Raw genomic sequence first — 20,343 nt, forward strand, 5'->3', positions numbered from 1 at the left:
TATGCAAAAATGCAAAATAAAATATTGGCAAATACCTACCATCCATTTATTTAAAAAACTTACATAAAAGCCAAGATGAAACTAACCCAGGAATAGAAGGTTGGTTTATATTAAAAATTATTTACTACATTAACAGTTTAAAGAAGAAAAACAGCATGAATATCCCAATAAAAGTATGAAAAGCATTTACACATAAAGCATTCATGATAAAAGCTAATCTGGAGAGGATCTGCCTTAACTTGATAAAGAGCATTTACAAAATCTATAGGACACATTATATCAAATGGTGAAATGTTACTCTTAATTCATTTTCTTTAAAATCAGAAGCAAGATAGGAATATCTACCATCAATGTATTTAATGCTGTATTAGGCTAGAGAAAGTGCAGTCATATAAAAAGATATAAAAGATGCAAGGGTTGATAAGGAAACAGAAACTCTCATTATTTGCAGATAATATAATTCTCCAAAAACGTCCAAAGAAACCAAAGACAATGATCATACATTGCATTCTGGGTGGTTAAGAATGGACTCTGCAGGGCGCCTGGGTGGCTCAGTTGGTTAAGTGACTGCCTTTGGCTCAGGTCATGATCCTGGAGTCCCGGGATCGAGTCCTGCATTGGGCTCCCTGCTTGGCAGGGAGTCTGCTTCTCCCTCTGACCCTCCCCCATCTCATATGCTCGCTCTCTCATTCTCTCTCTCAAATAAATAAATAAAATATTAAAAAAAAAAAAGAATGGACTCTTCAGTCAATTGGATTGCTAAGTTGACTTCCCATATTAGAATAAAATAAATGAGTACTTCTATCTCACAGGATATACAAAATCAGCTCCAGATAATTAAAGACTTAAATATAAAGAGCATAACATTAAACTTTTATAAGTACCTTTAGGAGAATGTCTTTACCACGTCAGGATAAGGGGGAAAAATTTTTAAACAACTCGTAAGAGAACATAAGCTATAAAGAAAAAGGGTGATACTTTAATTCAAAATTAAGAACATTTGTTCATTTGACAGCATCAAGGGAAAAACAAAACAAAACTAGCCACTAAAAAGAAGATGATTAAGTGAAAGTGTACAAAGAAATCCTGCCCCCCCCCAAAAAAACTAGATCACAGAAACATAAATGGTCACCAAACATAGAAAAGGAGCTTAACATCATTGTAATCAGAGAAATGCAAATTAAACCATAGTGAAATACAATTTTATATTCACTAGATTTGCACAAATTTAAAAAATGAACAACAATAAGCATTGGCAAGGATGTAGATCAACAGATACTCACAAACATAATGTTGGGGGACAAAAACGTTGTTGATGTATGCATACCATATGATGCCACTGTATAAAAGTTTAAAAGATTAAAAAAGTAAAACCATTTAACAGGCTATTTGGAAAAACACACATGTGTATTCAAAGGATAAAAAAACATTTAATTCAGAATAGTGAATACCTATTGAGAGGGGAAGCGAGTGAAGGAAATGTCAGGAGGGTGAGTTAGCAGGTAGGTTTTTTTTTTAAATTTTTTATTGTTATGTTAATCACCATACATTACATCATTAGTTTTTGATGTAGTGTTCCATGATTCATTGTTTGTGCATAACACCCAGTGCTCCATGCAGAATGTGCCCTCTTTAATACCCATCACCAGGCTAACCCATCCTCCCACCCCCCAGTTTGTTTCTGAGAGTCCATCGTCTCTCATGGTTCATTTCCCCATCTGATTTCCCCCCCCTTCATTCTTCCCCTCCTGCTATCTTTTTTTTTTTCCCTTAACATATATTGCATTATTTGTTTCAGAGGTACAGGTCTGTGATTCAACAGTCTTGCACAATTCACAGCACTCACCATAGCACATACCCTCCCCAATGTCTATCGCCCAGCCACCCCATCCCTCCCACCCCCCACCACTCCAGCAACCCTCGGTTTGTTTCCTGAGATTAAGAATTCCTCATATCAGTGAGGTCATATGATACATGTCTTTCTCTGATTGACTTATTTCGTTCAGTATAACACCCTCCAGTTATAGCAGCAATGTCCACAGTAGCCAAACTGTGGAAAGAGCCAAGATGTCCATTGGCAGATGAATGGATAAAGAAGATGTGGTGTGTGTGTGTGTGTGTGTGTGTGTGTGTGTGTGTGTGTGTGTGTGTGTAATGGAATATTATGCAGCCATCAAAAGGAATGAGATCTTGCCATTTGCAACGACGTAGCAGGTAGGTTTAATTGAACTTCAAATGCTTTAAATCTAGGGTGCCTGGGTGGCTCTGTTGGTTAAGTGACTGCCTTTGACTCAGGTCATGATCCCAGAGTCCCAGGATCGAGTCCCACATCGGGCTTCCTGATCAGCGGGGAGTCTGCTTCTCCCTCTGACCCTACCCCCTCTCGTGCTCTCTCTCTCACTCTCTCTCTCTCAAATAAATGAATACAATCTTTTAAAAAAATTCTTTAAATCTTGAGTGGTGGCTACACAGACATTCTTTACAATTTCTCCATGCCACTTGTACATGTAATATAATTCATGATTAAAAATATACTGCAGCACAAAATGGCCAAAATAAAAACATTTTAATAAAGAATAAGAAATTCAGGAATAAGGCAAATAAAACTAATTGTTAATAAAGCAAAGATATTTGGGGATTTGGAGGTACTATCCTAACCTGCTGTGACTGGAATTAAGAATTTGGAAAAATATTTTCAAATATATTAAGCAAGTATCAAAAATTATACAATGTAACATAACAGCAAATAATTGAGAAAGCCTATAACTCAAACATTGCATCACTTTACATATTTCTCCCTTCCACAGGTTTCCTAACTGTTGTATAAGTAACCTACAGACTTTTAAAATTATGAATGGCCTTTCACTTTGATTTTATTACAAACACTATTTTCAAGCAACTTGAAAATTAAGATGAACTTTCTTTGCATTTTTACCAGCTTTAAAAGTGGTATACTATACTTTCATTTACTCATTTATCCATGAAGCACAATTTAAATATTTTCTTCATGATGAATAGAAACAAAAAAGTATTACTAAGCATGCAAACATAATCAAGAGAGGAGACATATAGTGAACAATTAGGAATTTTTCAGTGTCAACTTGTTACCCTCCATTTGCCTGCAGCAAAAGACAGTCAAAACTCCCCTGAAGTCACGAGCATCTTACTAATACAAGAGTCTTGATCCTAATTCCTTCTTCAGTTAATATATCACATTCCTTCAAAGCTGCCAAGTTAAAGCAGTGTTCTCTTATAACTGGTAATTTTGAGATCTCTGATACATTAAATATCTCCCGCTTCTTTTCCCACTGTCCTTGGTTTCTTTACGAGAAACCTGTATCTCAACTATATGAATTTAAATACATTTTTTACCTTTCCAATTTAATGTGGCATTAGGCTAAGAATACCCAAAATTCCCTCCTGTAACTTCCCAAAAACACTTATGAACTGGCCCCACTTCTGCTAACTGCAAAAGCAAACCAAACCAAAGAATCTCATTGTCCACCAAGACAACTAAGCAATCTCATGTCCAAGCATCAGAACAAGTAAAATTTGTGAGGCTGATGAAGAATGACTGTGGGGAAACCTTAGGAACTAAATGGAACATCCTGGCTTTTCTTTATGAAAGATGGAATTCCCAATGAAGGTCAAAAGATACTTTGTCTCCCATTTACGACATATATCCTGATAGGGTGCATCCCAAGTAACAAAGTCAAAGGCAGTACCAAACAAACAAACAACGGACAACTTTTTTCAAAGTTTTTAGTGGGTGTGCAAAGACTGAAAGGTCCGGTCACTCTTATGCAGGCCCATTTCTCAGGGATGTGTCTGAAGAGAGCAAGCTGGAGGGATAAGGTAATGTCTTCCTCTAAGCTGAAGAGCAGCTTGCTTACTGCTTGCTATAAAAGAAGTGGGGTCTCTAAGCCCAGTGTTCCTCAGCGGTGGGTGTGGCATCTATTCCAGCCATATCTAATCACCTCTGTGGGACTTGAGGGCAAGGGGAACTGAAGCATGCACCTTGCTGGGCCAAGAGTAGTAACGCTCTTTGTCACTGACCCAGGAATATCGTGTCTTCTGCTAGCATCTGTGAAATTGCAGCAGGCCAGCTTATTAGCTTGTAAGTAGGGTAAAAAAATCCCAGACTTAACAACTTTATCCCATTTTGCCTATAAAGTACTGGCTAGGAAGTAGGGGAAGACTGGAAGAGGCATGATGTAATTTTAAGAAGTATTTCCAAACAAGCCATTCTCTCTGAAGGATAGTTAATTATACTTCTTCAGATATTACAAGGTATCAAGAATCTGTAATAGAAAAATACCACTGTATAAAAGAAATAACGTGTTTGGTGAAAGACTCCTAAAATAGGGAATTAGCGTGGGAATTGTACATTCTCCTTCGGATCTGAGAAGAGAATCTGAGCTCTTCATGTAGAGAAGCAAGCAGGGCCAAGGGAATTCCTTGACACCACCTGTTGATAAAGGCGGGCTTTGGATAAAATTTGCTTTAGAGTGCATTGAAAATATTAAGCATAAAAATGAAAACACCAAATGGGAGTAGGAAAAAGACGCCCTGTAGATCCAAAAGAGCATTTCAGAAAACTGACTGTATCTTCAAAAGAAAAAAAACAAATAGATGTGGCCTCAGTAAATCAGGAACAGAAATTCATAGGAAGGAACAGCATGAGATAAAGAGTATTTCAAGAAATAGGACAAAAAAAATCCAAGATACAGAGTACAAGTGCTTTTTTAAAATATAAGCAAATCACACATAAAACTAAAAGATATAAAAGAAGGAAAATTTCCAGAACTGTGTACAAAATATGCAAGTATGATAAACTAATTTTTCATGTTCTAAGCAAAGTAAATTAAAAGAGAGTTAAATCTAGCTGTTTGCTGGAAATATGCATGTTTTTAACTAAAGGGATGAAGCAAAAATGATCTCATACACAAGCAACATGAGACAAAAAAAAAAAAAGGAGTTGGTGGTGAGCTCCCAAGAAATAGAAGTGATTCTGATCCCAGACTTCTGTTCAGCAACACTAATTGCAGAAGACAAAAGAACACCACATTGGAATTCTTTGGCAGTTTGGGATCCAAACTTCGCACCAACCAAAAGGTGTCTTCATACTTAAGTCAATATAATGACATTCTTTAAAATGCAAGAGGATGAAACATAGTTATATATTTTTAAATGTAACTTATTAACTGTTAAATATTTAAAAATTGAGAAATTAAAGAAATTAGAATGCAAGAATGGGAAGAGGTCTTATGGCTGGCATTGCAACTAGGTAAATCTACTAGATAGATTCTGGTAAAATTCTGCTTAAAAACAATATGCATATATAAAATTATTCATGAGAAAAATATTATATGTATACCTATTCTCTACATACACACATGCATATATACATAATACCTAATACACAGGTATGCCCTGTGTGTGTGTATATATATGATACATATTTCATATATATATATATATATATGAAAATGGCATATGTATGGAAATGGCATAATAAGAATTTAAATCAATGACCACAGATATCACCAACAGCAAGGTATACAGTAAGGGGAAAAAGGGAACTGAACTTATTTAAAATGAAAAATAATTTAGATTTAAAATTATGGCTACTAGAGAAGTATATACAAAACACCTTGGTAAACTTATAGGCAAACTTAAATTTGCAATATAAATCTAACATCTAGCTTTCCAAATACCCAAGGAAGATACAGCTTTAAATCAGAGAACCAGAAACACTGTTCACAAGGGAAAACAAAGTGAAAACAATGGAAAGAGCAAGTAAGTATGAAAAACAGAGCACACAGAATATTGTATCAAAAGCAAAACCAACCATCATCATTATAAAACAGAAAGCTACAGAATAAGCCATGCATTAAATGACACATCATCAATTTATTAATGGCTTGTGGCTGTGGAGAGAGAATACTACCACATTATAAGAATACATGTATTCCAATTTCAGAATTACTGAGGTATAAAGAACTAAGAAACCTCAGAACGAAGATAATCCTGATAATGCATTACAGAATACAAAATATACAGCTAACACAAAGGAAGAGACTATAGTAAGAAGAAACAAAAAGTAGAAAGTAGTCAAAAGATATATCAGGAAGATAAAAACTAAATGAGGTCTCTGGTCCCTATTCTAAATTCCCTGGAGAAAGAATGATTTTCTCAGGTTGGGCCATGAGTTCACCCAGGTCCAATTAACACTGGTACAAAGTGGGCTTCCAGAGCCAGGCCTGAGTGAGGGTTACCCCGAAGGTTATTGTGAGCTGGACCAAACTGCAAGAGAGGTCGACAAAATATCACATTCTTTTTTTTTTCATTGTCTCTGTTCCTTAAATATTTTCAGATTTGTCAGATATAATTCTCTAATTTCAATGCTCTCTGAGAGCAAGGACCATGTCTGACAATTCTTTCATTTTCTTTTCAGTTCAAATACAATATAAAACACAGGGTAGCTACTCAACAAACATATTCTTAACTGGATTCTTTTTCCTGTCCTAAATAGAATCCTTACAAAAATAGGAAAATGGAAAACGTACCCACACACATTTTAAGCTCTGATTTGTACAGTACCTAGAGATCCAAAAGATCATAGTGAATTGTTCCTTCAACCTATTTATTCAATTAATAAAATCCACGTATTGTTTCTGAAATCCAAAATGACCACACACACTCAGTTATTTTAAACGTTGAACTTGCTGGATGTTATGACCATAAACTTACAGGCAAACTGGAGTTTAGCTTCTCTGCTGACTATTGTTCCAAGTGAATTTGTTGCAAAACACTGGTAACTTCCTGTATCCCAATTTCTGTTGGGGTTAATAACCACAAGATTTCCTCCATTCAACTTATAACGATATTCCATATTCAGATTAATATCACTTCCATTCAGCTGCCATCTGTAAAACAAATGTCAAGGTTTTTCCCCTCTTAGTATATTTAAATAAAAAAAACCTACATTATAAAATCCACTTTAAACATCACCTCTCTTATAAATGAAAGGCAATAAATATATTATTCCACTGTGACGTATGTGAAGCTCAAACAGGGCCTGTTTATCAGAAACAAAAGGTTCAAGCATAGTAGAAAGCACAACAGAATAGCATCTAAAAGTTAAAGATTTTTCATGATTTTCTGAAGAGGTGAGAATAATCCGTTCACTAGGGGAAAAATAAGGCTAGGTCTGTATAGGCAGAGATGAAGTAGAAAGTGGAGGTAATTACCTCAGGTACTTCAGGCTGATCTCATGCTGCCGATGAAGGGGAGGAAAGAGCACACTTCTTTGATTTATTCACACTGACTGAGCACATTTAATAAATTAATTGGATAAGTGCTCAACTATCCATTTCAATTTGTCTGGGTAAATACCCATCCCTGAGGCACTCTCCACTCTTCTCAGCCATCACAATGCTATTTACTAAATGGTACACTGTGGTAAAAAACCCTAAATGCCACCTAGGGGGTCTCACACAGTAAAGGCACTAACCCCAGAGCCGTATTTATCAATGGGAAGCCGGAAGAAAAAAGGAAAAAGAAAAGATGCTGGGTTTTAAACAAGAGTTTTTAAACAGAAAAACCAGGGTTCTTTTTTTAAAGATTTATTTATTTGAGAGAGAGAAGGAGAAAGAGCAGGGGGAGGGGCACAGGGAGAGAGAGAATCTCAAGCAGACGCCCTGCTGAGTGTGGAACCTGACGAGGGGCTCAATCTCATGACCCTGAGACCATGACCTGAACCGAAGCTGGAGGCTTAACTGACTGAGCCACTAAGGTGCCCCCAGAAAAACCAGTTTTTAAACAGTGAGGATACCTGACACATCAAAGTCACCTTTAAAAACTCAGAAATATCCCATAGTCTCAAGAACACATCCATTGTATGAATTAGAGCCATCTACCTCCTAGAAGACTTGATTTTTATAATAAAAAGAAACCGCTATCAGTTCTATAAAATTTTTGTGTATTAATAACAATCATCCCAGTTGCTCTTTCTAACTTTGAGAAGGTGGGTAATCTAATACTCATTTTATAGATGAAGATTTCGATAAAAAAGTTGAGTGAGATGTCAACTGTCCCCAAGTAATGCATTGTTGGATCAGAAGTAGTCCTCATCTGAACTCTAGCCCACAGTCCTTTTATCGTGTCATATGCCATCTAAAAATTGTTGCATTCATATATAAAATATTTAACCTGACCATATTACATGCTCTAAAAGCAAATAAAGACATGAAATGTTAACATTATCACAAATGAAAGTATGTGAAGTTGAAATATTAGACAGCTGTGAAAATGTATGAACTTACTATGGAAAAGTCTCAAAGAATAATGAAGCATTTTATAACATAAAAATTGATACCATTTATATAAAGTTTTAAAACATATGAAAATGATAAACCTCCACTTTAAGGTATTTTAAAGCTCTCATGGAAAGAAAGTGGGGTATGTTCAGGGGGAAAATACTAGGAATTTGGGGTTTTTTGTTTTATTTCTTGAGGAGTGGTTATATGGATGTTCATCATTGGACTAGATTATATGTTTATATCATTTTCTATAGGTGAATAATACACAATAAAGTTTTAATGATAGAAGCCATAGGAAATGAACAAATGTATAAGATTAGCCCCACGTTTCAGTGAGTTCTCAGGCAGGTACACATGCAAAGAAACAACATGGGGAAGACATAGTCCTACACATTGTGGGCTTGACTTTCAGAAAATAAATAGGACAGTAAATCACAAATGGGTGGGTTGAATTTTTAAGATGTAAAAGGTCTGTCAGTTTCTGAGCACCTTCATGCTTGCAGTGGGTAAAAGTTCTCTAAACTCAAACCAGAAAAGATGTAGATAATCTCACATACTTTTTAATGGGAGACTGTCATGACAAAGGGTACTTGGTGTTTTTGTTACCTATAAAATACAGTTTGCATGGGAAAAAAGGATTTTAGCTCTAGAGTTGAAATGTTTATGGCCTGACTAAGCATGCCTGATGGCTTAATTTGAAAATTGTGCTTTTGTGTTTAGCTGATGAATAATAAAGGTACAGTGGCTATGTGGAAAATTATAAAGATAAATAAAAATATGGAGAAGTACTTCTTGTCTATTTAATAGCTGGAAAGATTTAAGAAGTCATAATGTATGTGGGAGAATACTTTATTTCAGTAAGTGTCTAAGATCTAAAAGCGATCATCCCAAAGCTTTGACTAAACAAGTAAAATGGAAAAGATTTTTTTATGCATAAATGTTTATTATTTCCTTTAGCTCAATCTTCATAATATAGACTGAATCCCTAGAATATTTCACTATGTGCAAAGGCAAAATCTACTCTCTTTTAAATGTTACTGCTATACCAAAAGTAAGAGTGTTTTTGCTTTAGCAAACTCTTCAGAGCTAAGATTTACATGACATACCCGAAAGAATGTTAATTTTCTTTTAACAAGGTGATATAATTATTACTCTCCTTAACACTATTCATCATTAACTGGACCTCATCCTCAGGTGATATAAAATTTCTCAATATCTTATTAAACATTAATTGTTTTTCCTCTTGTTGAAAGTATGTGAATTAAAAAGGGCTATACTTATTTAAATTCTGAAATATGTAAGGAATCTCTGGTCTGAAATTCCAAAAATTATCATATCCTGAGAAAATAGTGTACTTATGTTCCCAATGCAAAATATTCATATTTGGGCCTGATTTCTAAATATTTCTGAGATTTTCTTCTGTACAAGAAACATTCAGGAAAACTGAAGGCAGACACACATACTCCTTTTACAAAGTATGTGTCCAATAAATCGACGAATTAATTTTCTTTACAGTAAATTGTAATCAACTGTTCAGAGTTCATGAATATAACATGTAGTAATAAAGTGTAACAGGTGAATGGCACATTTAGGCCATGAATTTGGGAAGCTTTTAGAGATAGAAACTTACAGCTTTGTACATTGACAATTTGTAAAAAATTGCAAATGTCCATTTTTATGAATGAAATGTGAAGTTCATGAGAAACCATCTAAAGTTTCGGAATGAAATCTTTTTGAAATGACAAAATTGTTTAAAAATTCATAAAAGTAACATTTGCATGCCCAACTTCCATTCCAAAAGGCTTAATGCAGTGATCAGGAGCAAAAGAAGACAGTCTCATGGCTCTTGGGGCTGCATAACACCAGCATTTCAACCCTATAACATTTACATTGTGCTCTAGAAACAGACTAACCTTGTAGCTTTAGCTCAGTGGTAAATGTCACAAGATTAAGCACCTTTGTATAATCATCATGTTGTAACACTCTTGAATGATCTTATAAGTTCACTGCCAGCCTTCAGTGTTCAAACGCTCATTCTACACAAGTTAGGATTTGCCTTTAGAATCCACAAGTGAGAAATGGCTTAATATTCATATTTTACAAATCTACTCATTCTCAGGCAATGAGCTCACATCCCCTTGCATTTCTTGGTGTGGAGGTTCTATGTGAATTTGCTTCTGGGCCAATACATAAAAGTTGGGAGCTGGAATGAGAAGTCCTGGGCTTCACACTCTACTAGCCTACCTGAGACAACATGAATTTGATCAATCCACTTCTAAAATCTCATCTCCATCCTCTACACAACAGGATGCTGGTATCTCCTCGCTGGAGGGAGGCTGGGCAGGTAGAGTAAGGAGACTGGGCCAAGCCTATTCAACGGAATGGTGGAAGTCTATAGCCAATTTCCCCCTAAATTTTTTTTTTTTTGATAGAATTTCTTTAAAACATCATGCATGCCCTTGAGGCACCAGGTTTTGAATTTTGAATACAACAGCATAAGGTACCTGACATAGGAACTATTACAACTGGCAATTACTACTTTTTCTTGATGAAAACTATACTTGTTACTCCTGGGAAATACACTAAAACATCAATGACTGAAGATATAAGAACCATTGCGTTCTAAAAGAAAGAACAAACTAGGTGTTAAGAGTGTGTCTGTGTGTCTGTGTGTGTGTGCAAACATGAATTTATATGATAAGTTAAATCAGTATGAAAAGCCTAAACTTTCAGAGCTAAAGTGCTTTTGAAAGCATGACCTCCAACAATGACTGAATCACTGCTGAATTCCCACCATCAGCCATAACAGGAGGTGCACGGTAGGTGCTTATAGAACTTTCCTGAGTGGAGTAACCTAGCCATAACTAACCTCCATATAGTCACTCCTCACTGTTGTCATCCATATTAGCAATAAACATCTCAAAGATGAGGAATGAACGCATATTTATTTTCATTTACCTTATTAGTTATTATTTAATTACATTACTAGTTATTACAGGAGATGGCAAGTCTTACACAAAACCTCACTAGCATGAACAACAATCATGAATATAAGCATAGATCTATCTTGTCAGTATAATTTAAGGCACCGAGCCCTAAACAGGGTCTTTCACTAGAACATGACAACAAGGTTAGAGACTGTCATTACCCTTTGAAACTGAAACTAACAAAACTGAGTGACTTCAGGTAGTTTTCAAAATAATCCCCGAATATAATTTACCTCACAGTTGATTATACAAAGGTAATGTCCTTCAGGACATCTATACTATCACACCAAATCTGGTCAGGAAAATGGAAATACGAACCATATGCAGGTAAAAAACAAATGTCACATGTTAGACTTCAACATAAAACAAAGCAAGAAGAACAAAATAGTTTACTGAAATCTTTAGGGAGTGGGGCTAGGTTTGGAAAATAAGCCCACACTAAACACTTGTTAAATCAACAGGCAATACTTTATTTGGGGTTTGACAGGAAAATTAGGAATTTAATCACAGAAGCAATTTGCGGTTTTAGATGCGGCTTTCAAGTTAATAAGCAAATGCATTTGTGTTCAAATGCAATGTTTGTTAATATGTTTACTGAAGTGATGAGAATAATTGCAGCCCTTGAAAGAATGAATGTTCAAATTTGCATATTCAATACTTTATCCAAAAATAACTAGTTAGGCTTCAGCAATAATTGCCAAAGATATAAATGAGTTAAATTGCAATGCTATGTTTTTAAAAATTAAGTTTTTAAAATGTGTTTTATGACATAGATTCCCATTTCTCACTCACTGATGAATTTTAAGCATATATATTTAAGAAAAAAAAAAAACACTGGGACTAAAAGCAACTCTTCAGTTTACACAGTTATAGCTTGGTTTAAATCGATCAGTGATTGCCTTAAAATTATTCCTATGAGAATTACCGAAGTTTGCTATTCCTGCCTTCTCTGCATCCATTTTTGCTCTTTCTGGTAGCAGTGACCCCTCACTCCTTTTGAAGAGGCTGCTCCTCATGTGACCTGGCCTGGCCACTCAGAACAATCCAAGTCTCGGCCTCGGTGATTAGTTAAGAATACGAATATGGAATGTGACCCAACTGATTTAACTTGGTTTTGACCATTATGTGTTTTCCTTCCTCCTCATCCCACTTCAAAAACACAAGAAGAACAACAAATGATGTGAATTAAATTTTACACTTCCATCTGTGATATCTAAAATCTAACTTCTACATTCTTCTTGGGTTATCGATTGCTCACACTATTAGCTATGTTTTTATTTCACATTTTTTCTGATGCCATTCGGAACTTTTGATGACACTAGCAGGAAGGATGCTCTCTTTTTCCAGCTGTTATGGGGAGGATATAAGTAAGCCTCTTGTTCTTTGTCACTTCATGGGCGATCTATCTTAAAATGGAGCCAATAAAAGGAATCAATCCAAACTTAAGAATATGCTATAAAATGTACTATTGACCACTTCTAACCCTCTGATCCTTCACGGCATTCTGGACTCCTAAACATGATCTAATCCCAAACTTGCTTTGTTTTCCCCCATTAACTTCATTCTCCCCCCCTTTTTTTTTCATGCTCCACTTTGGCAGGCACTGTTTGCTAGGCATTCAGAAGGTGAGGATGAAGAACACACTGTCCTCAACTTTAAGGGAGTTATATCCTACACCAAGGCATTATTGCACATTTCATTTTGATAAGTTTTATCATACAGGTGGGCACAGGGTACAGTGGGCATCATCGGAGCATGGGGCCCACCCAGCACAGAGGATATTAGGAAGGTTTCATGACAGAGACAGTAATGCAGACAAGTTTAAAATGCCCTGTAAGAGATGCTATCTCCCTCTGTTTCCCTCAGGTACTATAGATATCCTTTACTTTTTAATGGTTAGCAATCATTCCAACCATGTGAACATCTCATTGCTCTTAGTGGCTGACTATAAGTGTGGGGACCAGAAATCATCAGCTGGAGAAATCAGGATGCTAAAAGTTGTTGAGCATGAACATAAACACAGAGAATCAGGCCTAGTAATCCAGCAGAAAGGATTATATCTCTTTAAGGGCCAAGAAAATTTAGGGGAACAAAAACTCTTATTTGCCATGAAGCAAGAATAAAAGTGAAATAATAGTGACATCAGATCTTGGCAACAAGATACATGTAAGAGACAAACTGCATATAATAAAAAATTATACTTAAAATACATATTGGATATTACTATGTAGAATATAGAGTATATTATACACGGTCCATATGCTATATTCTATATTATACATATAGAAAATACAGCATGTACATATACAGAGACATATATATTACTATACGTGGTATCATGTACAGTATTATGTGGTGTGTGTGTACATATGTGTGTGTGACTATATATGTATAGACAATAAATGAACTCAAATTTTACTTCCTTACATTTTACTCTTTCAATAGATGGTGAGCAGAAATTAGTCTCTTTTCTTTTCCTTTCCTATCTCATACTGAATGTATTTAGTAGACTTAGTAAATTCCATTATCAAGAACTATACCTAAAAGGGAGAAACTGGCCAGGGAACATGATATTTTGCAATGATATTTAGTCCTTATAACGTGTATCTCCAATATTGTTCACAATGCACTTCATTAACATAGTTTACTTATCATATAGAGCTGGAAGAAAATAATGTTGTGATTATTTCCTTTTGAGGAGATAAAACAGAAAAGTTATGGTTTCAAGGGTCAGTCTAGAGCAGTGCCATCCAAAATAACTTTCTGGAAGCATAAAAACGGTCATCGGTTCCTTCTAGTACAGTAGCTATTAGCCACACGCCTACTCAGCACTTGAAATAAGGCTGAGTAGGGGTGCCTGGGTGGCTCAGTTTGTTAAGCATCTGCCTTTGGCTCAGGTCATAGTCTCAGGGTCCTGGGATCAAACCCCACGTCAGGCTCCCTGCTCAGCGGGGAGTCTGCTTCTCCTTCGGCTCCCCACCTCCACTCGTGCTCTCTCTCTTTCTCTCTCTCTCAAATGAATAAATAAAATCTTAAAAAAAAAGAAAAAGAAAAAGAAAGAAAGAAAGAAAGAAAGAAAGAAAGAAAGAAAGAAAGAAAGAAAGAAAGAAAGAAAGAAAGAAAGAAAGAAAGAAAGAAAGAAAAAGAAAGAAAGAAAGAAAGAAAAAGAAGGCTGCCTTGACTGAGGAAATACATTTTTAACTTAACTAATCTAAATCTATAGGGTCAACTTCTGGCTACTGGCTACCATATTGGACAACATAAGATCTTAAGTCTCAAGCTAGACTCAATGTTGAAAACATAAAGCCCACATGGGCCACATTCCACTTGAAGACTTATTTTCTTTGGCCTACATTACAGTGAAGAAGAAAGGCGGAGTCAACACTAGAAGGAGCGATTCTGAAGAGAAAATATCTGAATTTTAAAAGCTTTTGTTACACTGGCTGGGATTCCTGGCCAGTGCTGAGAAGCAGTCATGACCATTCAATAGGCTTGTGGCTGTTTCCAGTCATTATTCAAAGTGTCTATATGTTCTTAAGGCACACCCACCTCTTTTAGCTCTGTTACTTGCCTGGTCCCCAGAGGCATTTGCATATTTTACCCCAGTCTAGCTCCAACATGTGGTTCCTTTAAAGGCTGACTGACATTAGTAGAAGTGACCAGGGATCTTCCTATTTGGGGTCTTTCAACTGAGCAAATGGAGAGCAGTTGTAACCCCATGAGGAGTTGGAGAAAGCCCCTCCCATTTAAAAAAGTTATTAATACTCCCTCAAGGTAATCTCTTTCAGCATCATCGGCAATTACAATGAGAATGAATCCTAATTGACCTTTAAATTTAGGCTTTGGGGCTTAGGTGGGGAGATGCAAAAGAAAGAATAAAATTCTCAATTAAACCCTAACACAAGTAATTTCTCTTGAGAATTTCTCAACTTTTGGATTTCTAATATGGCCAATTAAGAGTTCTTTTTACCCAATGGGATAACCAAGAAAAGACCTCTCATCAGACAAATCTGTCTCAGTCTACAAGACAGGCTGTGGGCTTACGAAGGATATCCTTTTATAAGACTCTTAAGCTTTATTCTGAATCTTGGGAAACACGTTTGGATTGTCCTTAACTTGTAATTTCACATGAACCAGTGATTTTCCTCCATGGTATTTGTTTATCTATCTAACTGCTTATATTTATAGTTATAAAAAACCTAACATTTCTCTGATTTCATGTATAAATGGAAATCCCCATTTTTATGTCTTCAGGGTTATTCCATACTTAAACCATTTATCTGTAGTTTTTAAAGGATAGTAAAAAATAAGAATAAGCAAGCATATTTTCTTCTGAAATATTTCTTCTGAAGGGGTTCTCAGAGAGGCTCCCTTCCCATCTCCCTATCCAGAGCACCCCTCACCCCCCTCCCCTGCCAAGGTGTCTTCTATGACTCTCCTCAAAGCCTCAGGCCATGTGGGGTTGTTTTGTTTATCATCTGTTAGTGCCTGCCACACCCCACAAATGCTGTAATCTGAAAAACACATACTATGGAACATTACATGACTATTAAAGTCAAAAGCTAGGAGAAAAAAAACAGGCTGTAACTAAAGGTATTGTCTAAATAGATAAGGTCATAATTATAACCTACATTGTTCTATACTCCCATTTACTCTACCATCATAACCTCTTATACAGATAACATGAATAGTGAAGTTGGTTATAGGGAAGCCTAATATTTTCCCAACGTAAAGAGGTTCCTTTGTGCTTTTTCAAGGTCTCGACTTCTAGTGACTGAAAATCTTTAGTTTAAGTGGAATTTTATATTGGTTACAAGTTTTAACTTCAGAAAATCTTTAGAGCTATAATGAAAGTGTCTGCTTTACTTGACTACAAACCAAAGTACTTTAAAACAATACCTAGCATGTTAAATTTCTGCACTTATCAGACATAAAACAGATCAATTAATTTAAGTCACATATCTCCTAATCTCAGGTACAGATTTTGTTTAAATTACAACATACAGCATCACAGGCCACATTATAAAACATAAGAAGCACTGTGTAAATGGTGGGACCTCTTCATCAACATTTTATACATGTCGTCTGTATGCTTAAAAACACACTCTCTGGCATTATAATAAATACCAGGTATATAGAGAAATGATTGCAACAAAAGACTATTTCTGGATTTCTGAGCTCAAGAACTCTTGCTATTTGATAAAATTTTACAAACATAATTAAACTCTTCATTTAGAAATACACTCCTGTCTGACAAAATCGTGTAACTAATGATAATTTTTTCAGCTGAATACATTTATCATCAAATTTTTCATAAGATAAATGCTAGGAATACAACTTTACTGACAACAGAGAAACAGCCCACAGATGAGTCATTCATATGGACTCTTTATCATATTACAGTCATATCTAAAAGGAGAATCTTCTGTTTCAGGGAGAAACAAATGGATGCATTTAGAAAATGTTAGAATGTCCTATGAAAATGCTGGGGAAAAAATGTTTCTAGGATAACATCTTATTAAAGTCGATCTGTTCATCTTTCCCCCAAAGAGGAAAATATTTTCAGATGTTACTTCTGCTTATGTCTGATTAATTGAACTATCCATAAAATACAGATTCTTTGTTGTTGTTTTTTTTTCAATTCTGGTATATTTTTCTTATTTCTATAGGGTGAGGAAGAGGCAGAGAGAAAACTTTTTATCACCTCTGTCAGTTCTGACCAGTAACCTGGAGTTATTGTTTATTTTGTTGCAAGTACACAGCAGGTGCTCAATAAGTGCATCTTGAATACTGTTGAAAAAGACTGACCTTGATTACTTCCAGATGCAAAAATACAAAGGTCTACCTTCTAATCCAAGGCTGACCCAATTTAACAAGGAATGTTGGCTTCTATTACTTACATGGATTAAGAAAACAATAGAAGTTCAATACGATCTACATGACTACTCTAAACTCTTAGAATTTTATTAATATAGGCTGAAGTATGCTTGTTCTGCAGGTTATAGAAAAGGTTTTGCCAAGAAACTAATATTGTAAACAGAGTTTTTGAGACAAATGCTCACAGTATTCAAAAGAGCATGTTGTTTTCAAGGTGCCTCAAGCACTTTTTTGTAGCCACTTATATGAAAGCAGCATATGCTCTTTATAAATAATTCATTTCTTTATTAAATTGGGTCACCTAAGCACACCTAACAGTAAAAATTGTTAATCTTGTGTTCTTTAAAAAAGTAAATACCCATCCCATCCAAATAAGCTACTATCGTCCCCCAAATGTTAGTATTTTTATCTTTAGGTGATGGGAATTCAGATTTTTTTTCTTTTTTCCTTATACCTTTCTGTGATGTTTGAAGGTTTTCAGTGAATAAGTATTATTCACATAATCTGAAAAACACATACTTTTACATGAAAAAACCTACTAAATTAAATATAATTTCTCTCCAAGAATAATTGAAATAACTTTAGTAAGAATGTTATTTTATTCTTCTATACTTAACGAATCTTCAAACACAAAGTCAGTTAAATGATAAAGAAAGAAGTACAAATGCTAAAAAATATTTTTTTTAAAACTATGATTTCCAAAAACCTTTGGAACATCTGATTTTATCCCCATGATGAATATATATGTTTCCAATGACTACATGTGGGCACATGTTTATACATTAAATTGCATTATAAATGAGTGAATAGACATTGTTTATTTAAGAGATTCTACCAGGTCTCTTTTAAATCAAGAAATCTTCTTGTAAAGTGAATAATCAATCAAATATATACAGTGGATCTAAATGTTTACGTATGAGATCTGTTGAACATAGCATACAACTACAGTTTCACTTATTCTTTCTTAGTGATGCCATGAACATACTGAAACACACACAAAAAAATCACAATTTCCACATTGTTATTTCTTAATTTAGATTTGCAAACTTGTCACTGTACCTGTAATGAGGTGAGGGGTTGCCTCTTGCTTCACAATTTAAAGTTATTTTTTTATCCTCTGAACCCACAGGGAAAATGCTGTTGCTGGGCTCTCTGATAAACACTGGACCTTGCAAGAGAAGCTCACCTGTATGGGTGGGAGACATCCAAAAAAACAATCACAATAAGTAAAAGGTACTGTAAAAGCTGCATTCTAGAATCAAAAAAGAAAAACAAGCAACAAACAAGTATCTGCTCTTTAAAATAAAAAAAAAAGAAGAAGAAGAAAAAGCAGCTATTGCTTCCCTTGTCCACAGAACGTGCTCTGCAGGCACTGCTTTGCTGATGAGCACCAATGAAACTGTTGACAGCCGAGTAACATGTATAAGACAATGAAAGTTAGTATTGAAAAACATTGCCATATTAATAAAATCCCTTAAAAGTATAAATAAGGCTGTACTAATTACTTTTTGTAATATAAACCCTACCTAACTTTTCACTGGTGAATATCCTATTGCAGAAGGCCTTTCTGTCATAAGGCTCTTCACAAAAGTAAAAGTTGTATTCAAGACTAGTTGAATACCTGAGCATGATCTTTCTCACAAAATCTGCCATGCATGCCAATCTGAAGGTTGACAATATTCTTTTTCTGTTTGGACCTCAAAACACTCAACGTTTGGTGGTACTTCCACTTTATTGCCAACCAAGTGAAGAAAAGGGTATAACCCTAAGGAAGTATCTTTTAAAAAGGTTTTCTACTTTAGTGAAGAAAACTCGAATATTTTCTGAGAATTTCCACATATACCCAAAAACAAAAATCCGTCTTTGTGCTATGAATTTAAAAAGGAACAAGATAATGCCATCAACAAATGCTTATGTCTACTTTAGTTGTACAATCATTGCGAGAGCATTTCTGAAAACAAACAAATTCACAGGGGAAAAAAAAAGAAACTCTTTACTCTCCTATCTTGGAACGCTCAGTAAAATGGGAGGAACTCCTGCTGAAGCAAAGAATGAATAAACAGACTAAGAGACAAAGAGAGCCCACAAGTAGTCAGACAAAGAAAACAGATTAGAAAAGCACCCAAAAAAGTCCAGAAACTATGAACTTATATTTTGGCTACTTCAAGTAGTAATAACGTTCCTAAGAAACATTTACCATAATAACAAGAATAGTAAAATAACATGATACTGAAAATAATCATTGACATGATGAAAATACCAGTAGCTGGTGCCAGGACACAAATCCTACATGGCCATATCTGTTCTTTCAACTTCAGAGAGATCATTATTCCCAGTGAACAGAAGAGAAGCATGGGGCCTAAAAGTGGCTAGGTGAAAGGGACAAGTTCACACAGCATTTCAGATGGTACACACTCTAGAACATCTGAGTCCAGATTCCAGGCAGTGACACCCTCTTGTTATACTCAATGAATGCAGTCTTGCCTTTCATCTGCTCTTTGCCCTCAGCTTCCGGCAGGTAACCAATGTCATTCATGATGGGAATGTCTTTGTTTAGGGTGGGGCCTGGCCACACTGGACCTGAGGGTGGGACCAGCCACACCTGAGAGTGTGGGATGGGGACCGGCCAACTTGTGACTGATGGTAGGAGAGTTGAGTCATGGGGTATGAGCTGACTCGGACAACCGAGCTCAACTACATGTGCCATCATCAGTCACTAATTATGTAATGAAGCCCCAGTAAAAACTCTGGACACTGAGGCTTGGTTGAGTTTCCCAGGTTGGCAATGGTCCTTGCCCATTAACACACATCAGTGCCAGGAGCTTTATACATTCTGAGGACAACAAAAGCTTAGCATTTGGCACCCGTCCAGATACTATACTCTGGGTTTCTTCCTTTGACTGATTTTAGCATGTATCCTTTCCCTATAATAAACCATAATCATGATTATATTAGCTTTCAGTGACTCCTGTCAGTCCTTCTAGCAAATTATCAAAGCCAGAACTTGCAGTTGGTGTTAGAAATGAGGGTAGTCTATGGACCGTACACTCAAACCTCAAAGTCTAGCTAAATCTGGATATCCTTTCCACACCACAAAGTTAATCCTTACTAATAGCAACCATACCTTAAGAAAGCAGCCTGCTATCCTCTTTAGT

The 20,343-nt window shown here is 35.7% G+C and overlaps 1 protein-coding gene across 4 annotated transcripts in view; it reads right to left on the bottom strand.

Moving 5' to 3' along the window:
* CNTN3 (contactin 3) overlaps nucleotides 1-20,343 on the bottom strand; it is a 333,748-nt gene that overhangs the window by 200,050 nt on the left and 113,355 nt on the right. For all 4 annotated transcript variants that reach the window (XM_027585016.1, XM_027585017.2, XM_027585018.2 and 1 more), the window contains exons 3-4: nucleotides 18,248-18,374; nucleotides 6,754-6,929 (exon numbers count right to left, since the gene is read on the bottom strand). In XM_027585016.1, coding sequence (XP_027440817.1) covers nucleotides 6,754-6,929; nucleotides 18,248-18,374 — 303 coding nt within the window. The remainder of the gene's footprint in view (nucleotides 1-6,753; nucleotides 6,930-18,247; nucleotides 18,375-20,343) is intronic.

The sequence above is a fragment of the Zalophus californianus genome, chromosome 1 (genome assembly GCF_009762305.2).
Source record: "Zalophus californianus isolate mZalCal1 chromosome 1, mZalCal1.pri.v2, whole genome shotgun sequence".
Classification (NCBI taxonomy): Eukaryota; Metazoa; Chordata; class Mammalia; order Carnivora; family Otariidae; genus Zalophus; species Zalophus californianus.